The sequence below is a fragment of the Oncorhynchus masou genome, chromosome 9 (assembly GCF_036934945.1).
Source record: "Oncorhynchus masou masou isolate Uvic2021 chromosome 9, UVic_Omas_1.1, whole genome shotgun sequence".
Taxonomy (NCBI): domain Eukaryota; kingdom Metazoa; phylum Chordata; class Actinopteri; order Salmoniformes; family Salmonidae; genus Oncorhynchus; species Oncorhynchus masou.
Genome location: NC_088220.1, coordinates 63,247,714 through 63,263,983, shown reverse-complemented (window position 1 = coordinate 63,263,983; position 16,270 = coordinate 63,247,714). Strand labels below are relative to the sequence as shown.

The following is a 16,270-nucleotide window of genomic DNA, read 5'->3' as shown; positions in this document are numbered from 1 at the left end:
TGTACTTGTCCTATTGCTCAGTTGTGCACCGGGGCCTCCCACTCCTCTTTCTATTCTGGTTAGAGACAGTTTGCGCTGTTCTGTGAAGGGAGTAGTACACAGCGTTGTACGATATCTTCAGTTTCTTGGCAATTTTTCACATGGAATAGCCTTCATTTCTCAGAACAAGAATAGACTGACAAGTTTCAGAAGAAAGTACTTTGTTTCTGGCCATTTTGAGCCTGTAATCGAACCCACAAATGCTGATGCTCCAGATACTCAACTAGTCTAAAGAAGGCCAGTTTTATTGCTTCTTTAATCAGAATAACAGTTTTCAGCTGTGTTAACATAATTGCAAAAGTGTTTTCTAATGATTAATTAGCCTTTTAAAAATTATAAACTTGGATTAGCTAACACAACGTGCCATTGGAACACAGGAGTGTTTGTTGCTGATAATGGGCCTCTGTACACATATGTAGATATTCCATTTTTTTAAATCAGCTGTTTCCAGCTAATGCAGTCACTTACAACATTAACAACGTCTGCACTGTATTTCTGATCAATTTGATGTTATTTTAATGGACCAAAAATGATCTTTTCTTTCAAAAACATTTCTTTCAAAAATACATTTCTAAGTGACCCCAAACTTTTGAACGGTAGTGTATGTATAGAGTCCACGGCCATCAAATCAGTGTGTCCATTCATGTAGAGTAACGACTACTGGTCATTGAGTTATTCTGAAGGACAGAGCTATAATTCATACTGTATGTTTGCAGAGCTCTATTTGTGATTCACCAGGTGCAGTACGCCTCTTAGCTCAGGTAGTGGGGAAGTGTAACTGACATGTTAAACTTTAAAAGATCAGTGGACTTTCACACAATGGATTACTTCAAAGTCCATGCATGTGTGAGGAAGTACTGGTTTAGTTTCTCTCAATAGTGACAGCCTACATTGGGATACTTCCATGTCAGGGTGTGTCCACCCTGCCTCCCTTTTACAGTATGTCAGGAACGGCCTCTGTGTGCTAGCTCTGGGTTGAAGTTTCCTCTAGGTACAGATCTAATAATCCGCTTCCCCTCCGTCAATCTTAACCGGAACCATTAGTGGGGGAAACTGAACCAAGATCACTGTCTAGGAGCAACTTCACCCTACTCCTTTGTATGGGCCACTACTGCCTCAGTGTTTCTAGAAGGATTCTAAACTTCATCATTCCCAGTTCATCTGCTGGCCTGAACAGCACTACTCAGCTTTGAGAGGTCGTCACCACCCACCCAGAGAACAGAGCAGAGCAGAGTAGACCAGAGCAGAGGCCTGGGGGCTTTCACTCCTCTAACTAAACCCCCTTCAACAAAGCACAGTGAACTACGTTTTGCTCAGCAATAGACGAAGCAAAAGAAAAACATTCCTTCCGCATCCCCTTCTGTATCCCTGTGTGCCATACATACATGAATGTCTTTGGACACCTGTGAGGGTCTATGAAGGCCTATGTGAAGAGACTAGAGGATGGGTGTGGGGCTTGGAACTGGAGATCCTCATTCACTGAGCCATTCATTATTAGTCCAGCTGAACCCACACACACACACACACACTTTTTCTATGGCCCAGCTGACAGAGCAGGCCTGGCTTACACACAGAGAAAGGCACCAGTGCTCCCGGACCCCATTTAGTCCTTTAAAAGACACTAGCTAAATCCCTGGCCAAAAGTGCCTCTATTCTGCATTTCCCTATCAAACTGCACACACAATAGACAGAAGTCAATTCATCTGGCTTTAATGGAGACCACTCATCCAGATTCCCTTGGCTGACGAGAGCCTGACCTCTATCTCTCCACTGTCTCAGACCACATCAATCATCCCCCTTTTCTTCCCTCCAAACTCTTTCCTCATTCACAATAAGCTTTTTGTGCACTCGTTTTCCCAGACGGCGGAAGGGATGGAAGGAAGAAGAGAGATGTGGGGAAGGAGAGAGGAAGTTGGAGGTTGCAGAGGCACTGAGAATGCTGGTAATGCTGCATCAAAATGGACTTCAGTGTTATTACATGTGTGGGAGACTGAGAAGCCATACAGACAAGTCAGGGGGCAGAGAGAATAGATGAGTAGGCCTATAGTCTGCATCAGTAAAACAGCACAATCACCACATCTCATGGACACTATCCTGCCAATGTTAAATTAACCATCTTCCCTCTCATAACACTCAAACTCATACTTCCTTGGCCGGTGGGGATGATTAATCACCACATGTATAAACCCCATGGCAATTATCCAAATGGCACCATGTTCCAAAATGGCATAACAATTAGACCATAAGCGCCTCGGGAGAGTAGAGGAAGTCAGAAGTTACAGTAGGCTACCATAGTGTTGTGGAGGCTTATCCAGGAAGACGTTACAGTAGGCTACCATAGTGTTGGGGAGGCTTATGTAGGAAGAAGTTACAGTAGGCTACCATAGTGTTGGGAGGCCCATCCAGGAAGAAGTTACAGTAGACTACCATAGTGTTGTGGAGGCCCATCCAGGAAGAAGTTACAGTAGGCTACCATAGTGTTGGGAGGCCCATCCAGGAAGAAGTTACAGTAGGCTACCATAGTGTTGTGGAGGCCCATCCAGGAAGACGTTACAGTAGGCTACCATAGTGTTGGGAGGCCCATCCAGGAAGAAGTTACAGTAGGCTACCATAGTGTTGTGGAGGCCCATCCAGGAAGACGTTACAGTAGGCTACCATAGTGTTGGGGTGGCCCATCCAGGAGGAAGTTACAGTAGGCTACCATAGTGTTGGGGAGGCCCATCCAGGAAGAAGTTACAGTAGACTACCATAGTGTTGGGGAGGCCCATCCAGGAGGAAGTTACAGTAGGCTACCATAGTGTTGGGGAGGCCCATCCAGGAGGAAGTTACAGTAGGCTACCATAGTGTTGGGGAGGCCCATCCAGGAAGAAGTTACAGTAGACTACCATAGTGTTGGGGAGGCCCATCCAGGAGGAAGTTACAGTAGGCTACCATAGTGTTGGGGTGGCCCATCCAGGAGGAAGTTACAGTAGGCTACCATAGTGTTGGGGAGACCCATCCAGGAAGAAGTTACAGTAGGCTACCATAGTGTTGGGGTGGCCCATCCAGGAAGAAGTTACAGTAGGCTACCATAGTGTTGGGGAGGCCCATCCAGGAAGAAGTTACAGTAGGCTACCATAGTGTTGGGGAGACCCATCCAGGAAGAAGTCACAGTAGGCTACCATAGTGTTGGGGAGACCCATCCAGGAAGAAGTCACAGTAGGCTACCATAGTGTTGGGGAGGCCCATCCAGGAGGAAGTTACAGTAGGCTACCATAGTGTTGGGGAGGCCCATCCAGGTTAGAATTTACAGTAGGCTACCATAGTGTTGGGGAGGCCCATCCAGGTTAGAAGTTACAGTAGGCTACCATAGTGTTGGGGAGGCCCATCCAGGTTAGAAGTTACAGTAGGCTACCATAGTGTTGTGGAGGCACATCCAGGAAGAAGTTACAGTAGGCTACCATAGTGTTGTGGAGGCACATCCAGGAAGAAGTTACAGTAGGCTACCATAGTGTTGTGGAGGCACATCCAGGAAGAAGTGACAGTAGGCTATCATATTGTTGAGGAAACACATCCAGGAAGAATTTATGGGGCAGAATAAACCAATTACTGATCCAGTCAAGGATTGGCCGGAGCACTGTAGTATTCCCACAGAGATGACACAGTTGTGCAAGTGTGACCCTGCCTTGGCTCACACACACACTAACCCAAGATACATGACTCCATGTATCACACCATGTATGGGATGGGTTTGGCATGTAAGGCCGCTCTTACCCTATATCATGGGGAGAATTTTTTTATTCTCCTTTGCTAATGAGCATTGAGCTAATTGCCAAGGCCTATGATAAGGGGTTTGCCATTAGCACCCAGGGCTGCGTTCCAAATGACACCCTATTCCCTATACAGTACACTACTTTTGATCAGAGCCTTATGGCCCTGGTCAAAAGTAGGGAATAGGGTGCCATTTGGGACGCAGGCCAAGATCAGCATACAGGCATGTGACTTACAGTTGATTGCTAAAGTGATCCGCCTCAGGGCTGTACTCGTTCTACTACCCCATGACTCTACATCAGGGCTGGGCCAGGGAGCCTCCAGGGCTTCGACCTGTTGGCCTGTTGTATTTAAACATTCCTCCACTCCCTCGCTCTCTCCATGGGCGGAGAAAACAGCCCATTAGCATCACATGCTAACACGCTGACAGACAAGCTAAGTCTTTTCATCACAAAGGGAAAGGGGGATACCTAGTCAGTTGTCCAACAATGTATTCAACTGAAATGTGTCTTCCGCATTTAACCCAGCCCCTCTGAATCAGTGAGGTGCGGGGGCTACCTTAATCGACATCCACGTCGTCGGCGCCCGGAGAACAGTGGGTTAACTACCTTGCTCAGGGGCAGAATGACCGATTTTGGCATAATTCAGCAAAAAAAAATATTGTGTTAGTTCAAAAGTAGTGTGTCTGTCAGAGAAAAGGGAAAAGTTATTGTACGATAGCATATGAAAAGCGTTAAACCTGAAGCGAGGGTGTGGAGGCCACTTGTTTCAAGGGATACCATGAGGAAAAGTTGAAGATGAGATTAAACTTAGATAGAGATGAAGGAGAGACCTGCTGAGATGTAACCATAGATCATTCATACTTATGAGTAAGTGGAAGTGTCAATTTGGTGATTTATGCTCTAAAGTAATAAACTATTTTTATGGCCTGTTACACAAGAGTGGTGAATCCCGGTGGGTCCCAGAGACGCTGGCAGAGCTATCAGTGTCAAAGTGAAAGCTGGCTGGCAAGCCTGGACTGATTTCACATACTGAACACAAAAGCTGGGACTCACTGGGAGGGGATCCACTCTGTGTACAAAATGTATACAAATGACCTCAGGGAGCTTTGGTATAGGCTTACTTGTGCTTGCTTCAGAATGATCCCAACTGCCCTTTGTGCAATCCTTGCATGCTCAACTGTCTCTGTCCTCAGTTTGCACAGTGTTCTAATTAAGCCAATGGAAAAATGGAAACACACTCTGTGAACTCTGCTACGTGTGGCTTCTTACTGTGTTAATCAATTGACTAGATTCATTTCTGTGTGAGATCGATGGAAGGGTGAAGTGGCTGTTAAATAGCCTAAACCCCTGTCAGCTGGACCAATAGGATCCCGACAGATGAATAGTAAAGGCGTTGTGGACAGACCTCTGAGGCACTGAAATGTTTTAGAAGACAAAATACCATTCAGAATAACAGTGTGGTGTTTGCTAGGCTACCTGAGAAAGCAATGTGTTATAAAAATAGAGCCCCCCCCCCCCTCCCCTCTTGGCTGCGCTACAGTTTAGCAAGCTTACCAAGTCAATAATGTCACTGACATTGTAAGTCACTGACATTGTGTGTGTCCAAAATGCCACCCTATTCCCTATATAGGTACAACTTTTGACCAGGGCCCATAGTACTATGGTTAAAAGTAGTGCACTATGTAGGGAATAGAGTGCCATTTGGGAAGCATCCTAGGTCACCAACATTGAAATGGAAAGCAATAAAAACTTGAGCTGAACAAATAGTGCAATCAATTCCCCATTAACTCTGAATATAACTGGTAGTAACATTAGTCACTCTACGCATCCACAAAATAGGTGCAGATGATTGCTCTCCCTGATAGTCTGGTTGTCCCCACTTCACAGTATACTGCAGCTGCAACTGACTGTTGAATCGTGCTCCCTTTGTCTGTTATGATCACGAGTCGTCACTACTTTACAAAAACACTGGCTTGGTCTTTTTTTGTCTTGAAAAAAATCTATATTCTGTGCGTCTTTGTGTTTTAAAAAGAGTCATTGCGTGGGATGCAGGGAGTAAAGGATTTGTATTCTCTGAACACAGACAGGGAGGCCTCTGAGGAAGACACAAAGCCGCAGGCAAAAGGCATTGACCACCAATGATCTCTTACTCTTCAACGGTCTCTCTTTCTATATACGAGCTTGTCATCCTGATACAGTATATTTGGAGAGCTTTGCCTTCAGACATCTTGTTACGATGGGCACCTGAGTGGCGCAGCAGTCTAAGGCACTGCATCTCAGCCCTAGAGGCATCACTACAGACACCCTGGTTCGAATCCAGGCTGTATCACAACCAGCCATGATTGGGAGACACATAGGGCGGCACACAATTGGCCCAGCGTCATCCGAGTTTGGCCGGTGTAGGCTGTCATTGTAAATAAGAATCTGTTCTTAACCGGCTCGCCTAGTTAAATAAAAAAATGTATTAAAATATGTTTATATACAGTGCCTTCAGAAAGTATTCATACCCCTTGCCTTATTCTACATTTTGTTGTGTAAAAGCCTGATTTCAAAATGCATTTCATTTTTTTTTACCCATCTATACATAATATCCCATTTAGAAATGTTTGCAAATTTATTGAAAATGAAATTCAGAAATATCTCATGTACATAAGTATTCACACCCCCGAGACAATACTTTGTCTTGAAGAGCTTTCCACACCTAATTGTGAAACATTTGCCCATTCTTCTTTTCAAAATTCTTTTATTGCTGTCAAATTGGTTATTGATCATTGCTAGTCAACCTTTTTCAGGTCTTGCCATAGATTTGTTAAGTAGATTTAAGTCAAACTGTAGCTAGACCACTCAGTAACATTCACTGTCTTCTTGGTAAGAAACTCCAGTGTAGATTTGGCCTTGGGTTTTAGGTTATTGTCTTGCTGAAAGGTAAATTAATCTCCCAGTATCTGGTGGCAAGCAGACTGAACCAGATTTTCATCTAGGATGTTGCCTGTGCTTAGCTTCATCCGTTTCTTTCTTAGCCTGAAAAACTCACTAGTCCTTAACGAGGACAAGCATACCCATAGCATGATATACAGCTGCCACCAATATCCTTGAAACTATGGAGAGTGGTAATGTGCTGTACTGGATTTGCCACAAACATAACACTTTGCATTCAGGACAAAAAGTGAATTGCTTGGCCACATTTTTTGCAGTATTACTTTAGTGCCTTGTTGCAAACAAGATGCATGTTTTGGTATATTTGTATTCTGTACAGGCTTCCTTCTTTCCACTCTGTTATTTAGGTTAGTATTGTTGATTAACTACAATGTTGTTGATCCATTCTTCTATCACAGCCATTAAACTCTGTAACTGTTTTGAAGTCAGCATTGGCCTTATGGTGAAATCCCTGAGCGGATTCCTTCCTCTCTGGCAACTGAGTTAGGAAGAACGCCTGTATCTTTGTAGTGACTGAGTGTATTGATACGCCATCCAAAGTGTAACTAATAACTTCACCATGCTCAAAGAGATAAACATTGTCTGCTTTAATTATTATTTTTACCCATCTACAAATTGGCACCCTTCTTTACAAGGCATTGGAAAATCTCCCTGGTCTTTGTGGTTTAATTTGTGTTTAAATTCACTGCTCGACTGAGGGACTATACAGATCATTTTATGTGTGGGGTACAGAGATGAGACAGTCATACTTTTTTTCACAGCCTGTTTTGCTCATTTTTATCATGTGTGCCAATATTAGTGGAGGGCACTGCATATGTTTAAATAATAGTGCCAGAAATTATCAAATAAAAAAGTGCAATAATGCCTTGATCTTTTTGTTGAATTTCCTTTTTGCAAGACATGGCTCAAGTCCTATGATAATATCTACAGCACCATGAATAAGCAGCATGGCATTGCTAGTGGTCAAACTAGCTGCAAACCTGTGCTTACGACTAGGAGTCTTATTTATTTGACTGACACAGAGCGTCAACATCAGCCGTGTTCACAGTGTGCAGCTGGGAGGGAGGAAGACAAGTCATTCCTGGTACACATCCCAAATGGCACCCCATTCCCTACATAATGCACTACTTTCAACTAGGGCCCAAATGCCTCTTGTCAAAAGTATTCCACTATGTAGAGAACAGTGTGCTATTTAGGACGTAGCCCAAGATAGTCTAAATATGTGTAGAGAACTAGAAAAAAACATCCCACTTCTGGTTGTCCCTGGCAATGAAGTGAAATGCAACAACATAAAGGGGAACCATAACTGTCATAACTGAAATATGTCCAGCCATTGTCTACTCAAACAATAACACAGAAGCTGTGTTCCAAGATGACGTAGCACAAAGTTCAGGTAGACCCACCTCTGCTTCCTGCATCCTGCAATAACCAACTACACGAGGGTTTAATTGAAATCCAATTAAATATACATAAAGTAGGACCCCCCAAGTATTTCAGCCATCTTTCAATGGGGGCTGGGAGGGATGTGGTAGGGGTGAAGGGGTATGAGAACCTCAAGTGGCTCAAAACTAAATCTAAAATAGTTGCCAAAATTAAACACTGTATGTCTCCCAAATAGCACCCTACCCTACCTATCAGTGTTTCCCAACCCTGGTCCTTGGATACCCCCAATAGTACACATTTTTATTGTAACTCTGGACAAGCACACCTGATTCAACGTGTCAACTAATCATCAGGCCCTCAATGAGCTGAATGAGGTGTGTTTGTCCAGGGCTACAATGAAAAGGTGTACTGTTATGCTCGAGGACCAGGGTTTGGATACACTGCCATATATACTGCAGTGCATTACTTCTGACCAGAGCCATAAGGGGCCCTGGTCAAAAATAGTGCACTATATAGGGGATAGGGTGCAATTTCTCTATTTTTCTCTCTGCATTGTTGGGAAGCGCCTGTAAGTAAGCATTTCACTGGTTGTTTATGAAGCAAGTGACAAATAAAATGATTACAAAGAGATTTGAATTTGGTGACCTCCAAGTGAATGGTCCGCCAAGCTCTCAGCACACTGATGCCCTGATTCCAATAAAGGAATCTGTCTAATCCCCCCTCATCCAAGACAGCGCCACTGTTGACTGTCCCGGACCCAGCACCTCTACCACCCTGCACCCTCCCCTGACCCGAAACGCAGTCAGGCAGGCATACATCCTAAGGGCAAAAAGACAGTCAAGAAGACAAGGAAGATAGGCCAGGATCCCCTCTGCCTGCATGGGTGAAAACACACAGATATTAACAAGCATACACACGTGGACAAATACAAATACACACAGATATTAACAAGCATACACACGTGGACAAATACAAAAACACACAGATATTAACAAGCATACACACGTGGACAAATACAAATACACACAGATATTAACAAGCATACACACGTGGACAAATACAAATACACACAGATATTAACAAGCATACACACGTGGACAAATACAAATACACACAGATATTAACAAGCATACACACGTGGACAAATACAAATACACACAGATATTAACAAGCATACCCACGTGGACAAATACAAATACACACAGATATTAACAAGCATACACACGTGGACAAATACAAATACACACAGATATTAACAAGCATACACACGTGGACAAATACAAATACACACAGATATTAACAAGCATACACACGTGGACAAATACGAAAACACACAGATATTAACAAGCATACACACGTGGACAAATACAAATACACACAGATATTAACAAGCATACACACGTGGACAAATACAAATACACACAGATATTAACAAGCATACACACGTGGACAAATACAAATACACACAGATATTAACAAGCATACACACGTGGACAAATACAAATACACACAGATATTAACAAGCATACACACGTGGACAAATACAAATACACACAGATATTAACAAGCATACACACGTGGACAAATACAAATACACACAGATATTAACAAGCATACACACGTGGACAAATACAAATACACACAGATATTAACAAGCATACACACGTGGACAAATACACACAGATATTAACAAGCATACACACGTGGACAAATACACACAGATATTAACAAGCATACACACGTGGACAAATACAAATACACACAGATATTAACAAGCATACACACGTGGACAAATACAAATACACAGAGATATTAACAAGCATACACACGTGGACAAATACAAATACACACAGATATTAACAAGCATACACACGTGGACAAATACAAATACACACAGATATTAACAAGCATACACACGTGGACAAATACAAATACACACAGATATTAACAAGCATACACACGTGGACAAATACAAATACACACAGATATTAACAAGTATACACACGTGGACAAATACAAATACACACAGATATTAACAAGCATACACACGTGGACAAATACAAATACACACAGATATTAACAAGCATACACACGTGGACAAATACAAATACACACAGATATTAACAAGCATACACACGTGGACAAATACAAATACACACAGATATTAACAAGCATACACACGTGGACAAATACAAATACACACAGATATTAACAAGCATACACACGTGGACAAATACACACAGATATTAACAAGCATACACACGTGGACAAATACACACAGATATTAACAAGCATACACACGTGGACAAATACAAATACACACAGATATTAACAAGCATACACACGTGGACAAATACAAATACACACAGATATTAACAAGCATACACACGTGGACAAATACAAATACACACAGATATTAACAAGCATACACACGTGGACAAATACAAATACACACAGATATTAACAAGCATACACACGTGGACAAATACAAATACACACAGATATTAACAAGCATACACACGTGGACAAATACAAATACACACAGATATTAACAAGTATACACACGTGGACAAATACAAATACACACAGATATTAACAAGCATACACACGTGGACAAATACAAATACACACAGATATTAACAAGTATACACACGTGGACAAATACAAATACACACAGATATTAACAAGCATACACACGTGGACAAATACAAATACACACAGATATTAACAAGCATACACACGTGGACAAATACAAATACACACAGATATTAACAAGCATACACACGTGGACAAATACAAATACACACAGATATTAACAAGCATACACACGTGGACAAATACAAATACACACAGATATTAACAAGCATACACACGTGGACAAATACACACAGATATTAACAAGCATACACACGTGGACAAATACACACAGATATTAACAAGCATACACACGTGGACAAATACAAATACACACAGATATTAACAAGCATACACACGTGGACAAATACAAATACACACAGATATTAACAAGCATACACACGTGGACAAATACAAATACACACAGATATTAACAAGCATACACACGTGGACAAATACAAATACACACAGATATTAACAAGCATACACACGTGGACAAATACAAATACACGCAGATATTAACAAGCATACACACGTGGACAAATACAAATACACACAGATATTAACAAGCATACACACGTGGACAAATACAAATACACGCAGACATATTTCCATGCAGACTCACACACATAAACAGACAAAGTGCCTCTCCCCTCTCTCTGTCCCTGATCCTGAGGTCTTAACATTAGATAATGTGTCATGGTAGGGGACTACAGCTAGAATGGCAGCAAAGTCTAAAACATTTCTCCCTCATCACAGCACTGAATCTCTGACAGTTTATTATTTGGCCCAATTGCATTGGGCCAAATTATGATACAAGCAAGCAATTGTTTTCTCTTCTGTTTTGTGGCCTTTTGGAGCTTGAGTTCTCATTGGTGGCTCCCAGAATACTGCCAGTTGGGCCAATTTGAATTCAGTAATGGAAATTTAAAAGAAACTGACTTCATGAGAGATTTGCATGTATAAAGAACACCCCCAACGGCTGACTACATTTGGCTAATCTAAAGGAATAAAGTTGACATGGGTGAAACTTTCCAAGGAGTGAATGTTGAAATATGTTATAAACATTTTCAATGCCATAGGCTGGGTAGGTGAAATACCTCAAGGTTTAAAGGCAGTGGTATTCAAACTTTTTCAATGGGGACCCCATTTCTTTCCCCAATAACACTTAGAATGTATCTGTCCTCTTAATTTTCTGTTCCAATATATATATTTATATTTATAAGACTAATCGAAACATCTAGTAGCTGGTTCCCTCCGAAGTTTCCCTCAGAATAGCTGGCGCTCGAAGTCTATGTATATATACGGTAGTGTGTGTGTGTGTGTATATATCCAAATATATTAAAAATACACACACTACCGTTCAAAAGTTTGGGGTCACTTAGAAATGTCCTTGTTTTTGAAAGAAAATCACATTTTTGGTCCATTAAAATAACATCAAATTGATCAGAAATACAGTGTAGACATTGTTAATGTTGTAAATGACTATTGCAGCTGGAAACGGCTGATTTTTTAATGGAATATCTACATAGGGGTACAGAGGCCCATTATCAGTAACCATCACTCTTGTGTTCCAATGGCACATTGTGTTAGCTAATCCAAGTTTATAATTTAAAAGGCTAATTGATCATTAGAAAACCCTTTTGCAATTATGTTAGCACAGCTGAAAACTGTTGTTCTGATTAAAGAAGCAATAAAACCGTCTTTTAGACTCGTTGAGAATCTGGAGCATCAGCATTTGTGGGTTCGATTACAGGCTCAAAATGGCCAGAAACAAAGTACTTTCTTCTGAAACTCGTCAGTCTATTCTTGTTCTGAGAAATTAAGGCTATTCCATGCGAGAAATTTCCAAGAAGCTGAAGATCTCATACAACGCTGTGTACTACTCCCTTCACAGAACAGCGCAAACTGGCTCTAACCAGAATAGAAAGAGGAGTGGGAGGCCCCGGTGCACAACTGTGCAAGAGGACAAGTACATTAGACTGTCTAGTTTGAGAAACAGACTCCTCACAAGTCCTCAACTGGCAGCTTCATTAAATAGTACAGGCGAAATGCCAGTCTCAATGTCAACAGTGAAGAGGCGACTCCGAGATGCTGGCCTTCTAGGCAGAGTTGCAAAGAAAAAGCCATATCTCAGACAGGCCAATAAAAAGAAAAGATGGGCAAAAGAACACAGACACTGGACAGAGGAACTCTGCCTAGAAGGCCAATATCCCAGAGTCACCTCTTCACTGTTGACGTTGAGACTGGTGTTTTGCGGGTATCTGAGCTGTTCTTACCATAATATGGACTTTGTCTTTTCACCAAATAGGGCTATCTTCCTACCTTGAAACAACTCAACTGATTGGCTCAAACACATTAAGGAAAGACATTCCAAAAATACACTTTTAACAAGGCACACCTGTTAATTGAAACACATTTCAGGTGACTACCTCATGAAGCTGGTTAAGAGAATACCAAAAGTGTGCAAAGCTGTCAAGGCAAAGTGTGGCCACTTAATAATCAAAATTATATTATATATTTTGATTCGTTACAGCCTTATTCTAAAATGGAGTAAAACTATTATAATATATAAATTATAAGCAATCTACACACAATACCTCACAATGACAAAGTGAAAACAGGTTTAAAGAAAAACAGAAATACCTTATTTACATAAATATTCAGAACCTTTGCTATGAGACTCAAAATTGAACTGTATCCTGTTTCCATTGATCATCCTTGAGATGTTTCTACAACTTTATTGGAGAAGGGCCTTGGTCAGGGAGGTGACCAAGAACTTGATGGTCACTCTGACAGAGCTCCATAGTTCCTCTGTAGAGATAGGAGAACCTTCCAAAAGGACAACAATCTCTGCTGCATTCCACCAATCAGGCCTTTATGGTATAGTGGCCAGACAGAAGCCACTCCTCAGTAAAAGGCACATGACAGCCTGCTTGGAGTTTGCCAAAAGGCACCTAAAGGACTCAGACCATGAGAAACGAGATTCTCTGGTCAGATTAAACCAAGATTTAACTCTTTGGCCTGAATACCAAGCGTCACATTGAGGAAACCTGGAACCATCAATACATGGACGCATGGTGGTGGCAGCATCATGCTGTGGGGATGTTTTTCAGAGGCAGGGACTGGGAGACCAGTTATGATCGAGGCAAAGATGAACGGAGGAAAGTACAGAGAGATCCTTGATGAAAACCTGCTCCAGAGCGCTCAGGACCTCAGACTGGGGTGAAGGTTCACCTTCCAACAGGACAACAACCAATAGCACACAGCCAAGACAACGCAGGAGTGGCTTCGGGACAAGTCTCTAAATGTCCTTGAGTGGCCCAGCCAGAGCCAGAACTTGAACCCGATCAAACATCTCTGGAGAGACCTGAAAATAGCTGAGCAGCAACGCTCCCCATCCAACCTGACAGAGCTTGAGAGGATCTGCATAGAAGAATGGGAGAAACTCCCCAAATACTGGTGTACCAAGCTTGTAGCGTTTTCCCCAAGAATACTCTAGGCTGTAATCACTGCCAAAGGTGCTTCAACAAAGTACTGAATAAAGGGTCTGAATACTTATGTAAATGTCATATTTCCGTTTTATATTTTTAATACATTTGCTAAAATTTCTACAAACCTGTTTTTGCTTTGTCATTATAGGGTATTGTGTGTAGATTCATGTGGGGGTAAAAATAATGTGATCAATTTTAGAATAAGGCTGTAATGCAACAAAATGTGAAAACAGTCAATGGGTTAGAATACTTTCCCGAATGCACTGTATATATATATAAAAAAATGACAGACTTTCAAAACCACTGGTTTAAAGAACACTGAAAAAACTTGCTTTCAGACCTCTCTCTCTCTCTCTGTGTATAGGCGACATGTCTTGTCTCACACTCTAGGAACTAATCATAAATGTTCAGTTTCAATTGGAAAGTATATATGTAAACATATCCTGTAGGTGTGTCCTTCCTTTGTAAGGCCTTTGCACTCACAGGTGAAACAATATTATAGGTAAAAGGAAGTGGTGCTGACTTACCCTTAAGGCTTTGTGTATACAGAACACATTACAATGTAATATCATTATGACAATCCAATAGGCTAATCGCTCTGAATCTGGAATATGACACACACACACATATACATTCAGAGAGAGAGAGAGAGAGAGAGAGAGAGAGAGACAGACAGACACACACAGAAAGACATACAGAAACACAGACACAGACCAACAGCTTACCTTAAAAATTCTTGTAGACAGGTGTCACAAAATCGGTGGCCACACGTAGAAACTTGAACAGGGTCTCGCATGGCTTTACTGCATAAGGGACATTGAAACCGTCTCTTCGGTTTCTCCAGAAACTTGTAATCAAACCCCGGCATTGCTGCAGGATGAGTAGAAATACACTGCTGATTAATGTCTCTCTCTTCGCCTCTGTGTCCTGTCCACCTATGCGATTTGTGGTATGATGCCACCGATGTCTCTCTTCTGATGGCCGTCACCAGAGAGATTCTCAGATATTCATGTCCCCTTCGCCAGCCAGCGACAGATCGGTTTGCGAGACGAAATTATTGACCGATTCAGCTCCGCTGTCTCTCCAGCAACCGGGTGACCGAGTGCATGGAAACAAAGGGAATCCTCGAAAGTATAAACGTTATTGCATCAAAACCTGGCGATGTCTTCTTCTGACAATATTCATCTGGGTCTATAAATGCAGGAAAATCGTCCGCATGTCTCTATGCAGAGGTAACAGTGACAGATTAAAGACAATGCTCTCATCCCATCTGTTTAGGTACATACCCCCGCCTACTATTTTTCTTGCGGGAGGAGTCGAAAGTGAACTCAACATAGCCTATCTGCTTTTCTATGCTATAGGTCAATGATATCTCCTCCTTTGATTTGATTTATTTGTCAGCTATTAAATTCAACTCTCTTTTTTATTAAATGAATGATAATCTAAAATGGAAATAATGTATGCTTTCACCTGCAAATTGTGACTTTAATTAAATAGCTTGAAAGGAGCATGTTCACTTAAAAAAAGGGTACAGATACAGTATCTAATCTAAGTATCTATTTAATCACAAAGTGAAATGTTTTGACATCCTAAAGTCTGCACAGAAAATATGACATGTATTGATGAATTGACCCTAGGTAGACACATTAATAACTAATTAGGAAAAGCTGCCCTCTGGTGGTGAAACTGAAAAAGAAGAGCCTAATATTCATGGGGTTGCAGATAAATATGATCATCAATATGGAACATTGACTTCGATAATTGTCGGAAGTGGTTTCGAATGACAGGACAATAACTTGTCTTTAAAACCTTTACAATTGTGTCCATTTACAAATATTCAATAGCCATAGGTTGTCATCACCAACCTTGTTGCTTCAGGATTACATCATCAAACAGGCACATACTCTTTCTTCAAATAACTGGCGAAAATCCGCTACAGCATTGAAGTATTACTAAATCATAGACCCTGTCAACAATATAGTACCACAGTATGAATCATAACACCCATACAACCTAGCGGTCAAACAGGGA

The 16,270-nt window shown here is 41.5% G+C and overlaps 1 protein-coding gene across 1 annotated transcript in view; it reads right to left on the bottom strand.

The window, feature by feature from the left end:
- traf4a (tnf receptor-associated factor 4a) overlaps nucleotides 1-15,559 on the bottom strand; it is a 54,049-nt gene extending 38,490 nt beyond the window's left edge. Inside the window, exon 1 of the mRNA XM_064974865.1 lies at nucleotides 14,965-15,559. Within this exon, the coding sequence (XP_064830937.1) occupies nucleotides 14,965-15,107 (143 nt within the window). The 5' untranslated portion in view covers nucleotides 15,108-15,559. The remainder of the gene's footprint in view (nucleotides 1-14,964) is intronic.
- Between the last annotated feature and the right edge of the window lie 711 nt (nucleotides 15,560-16,270).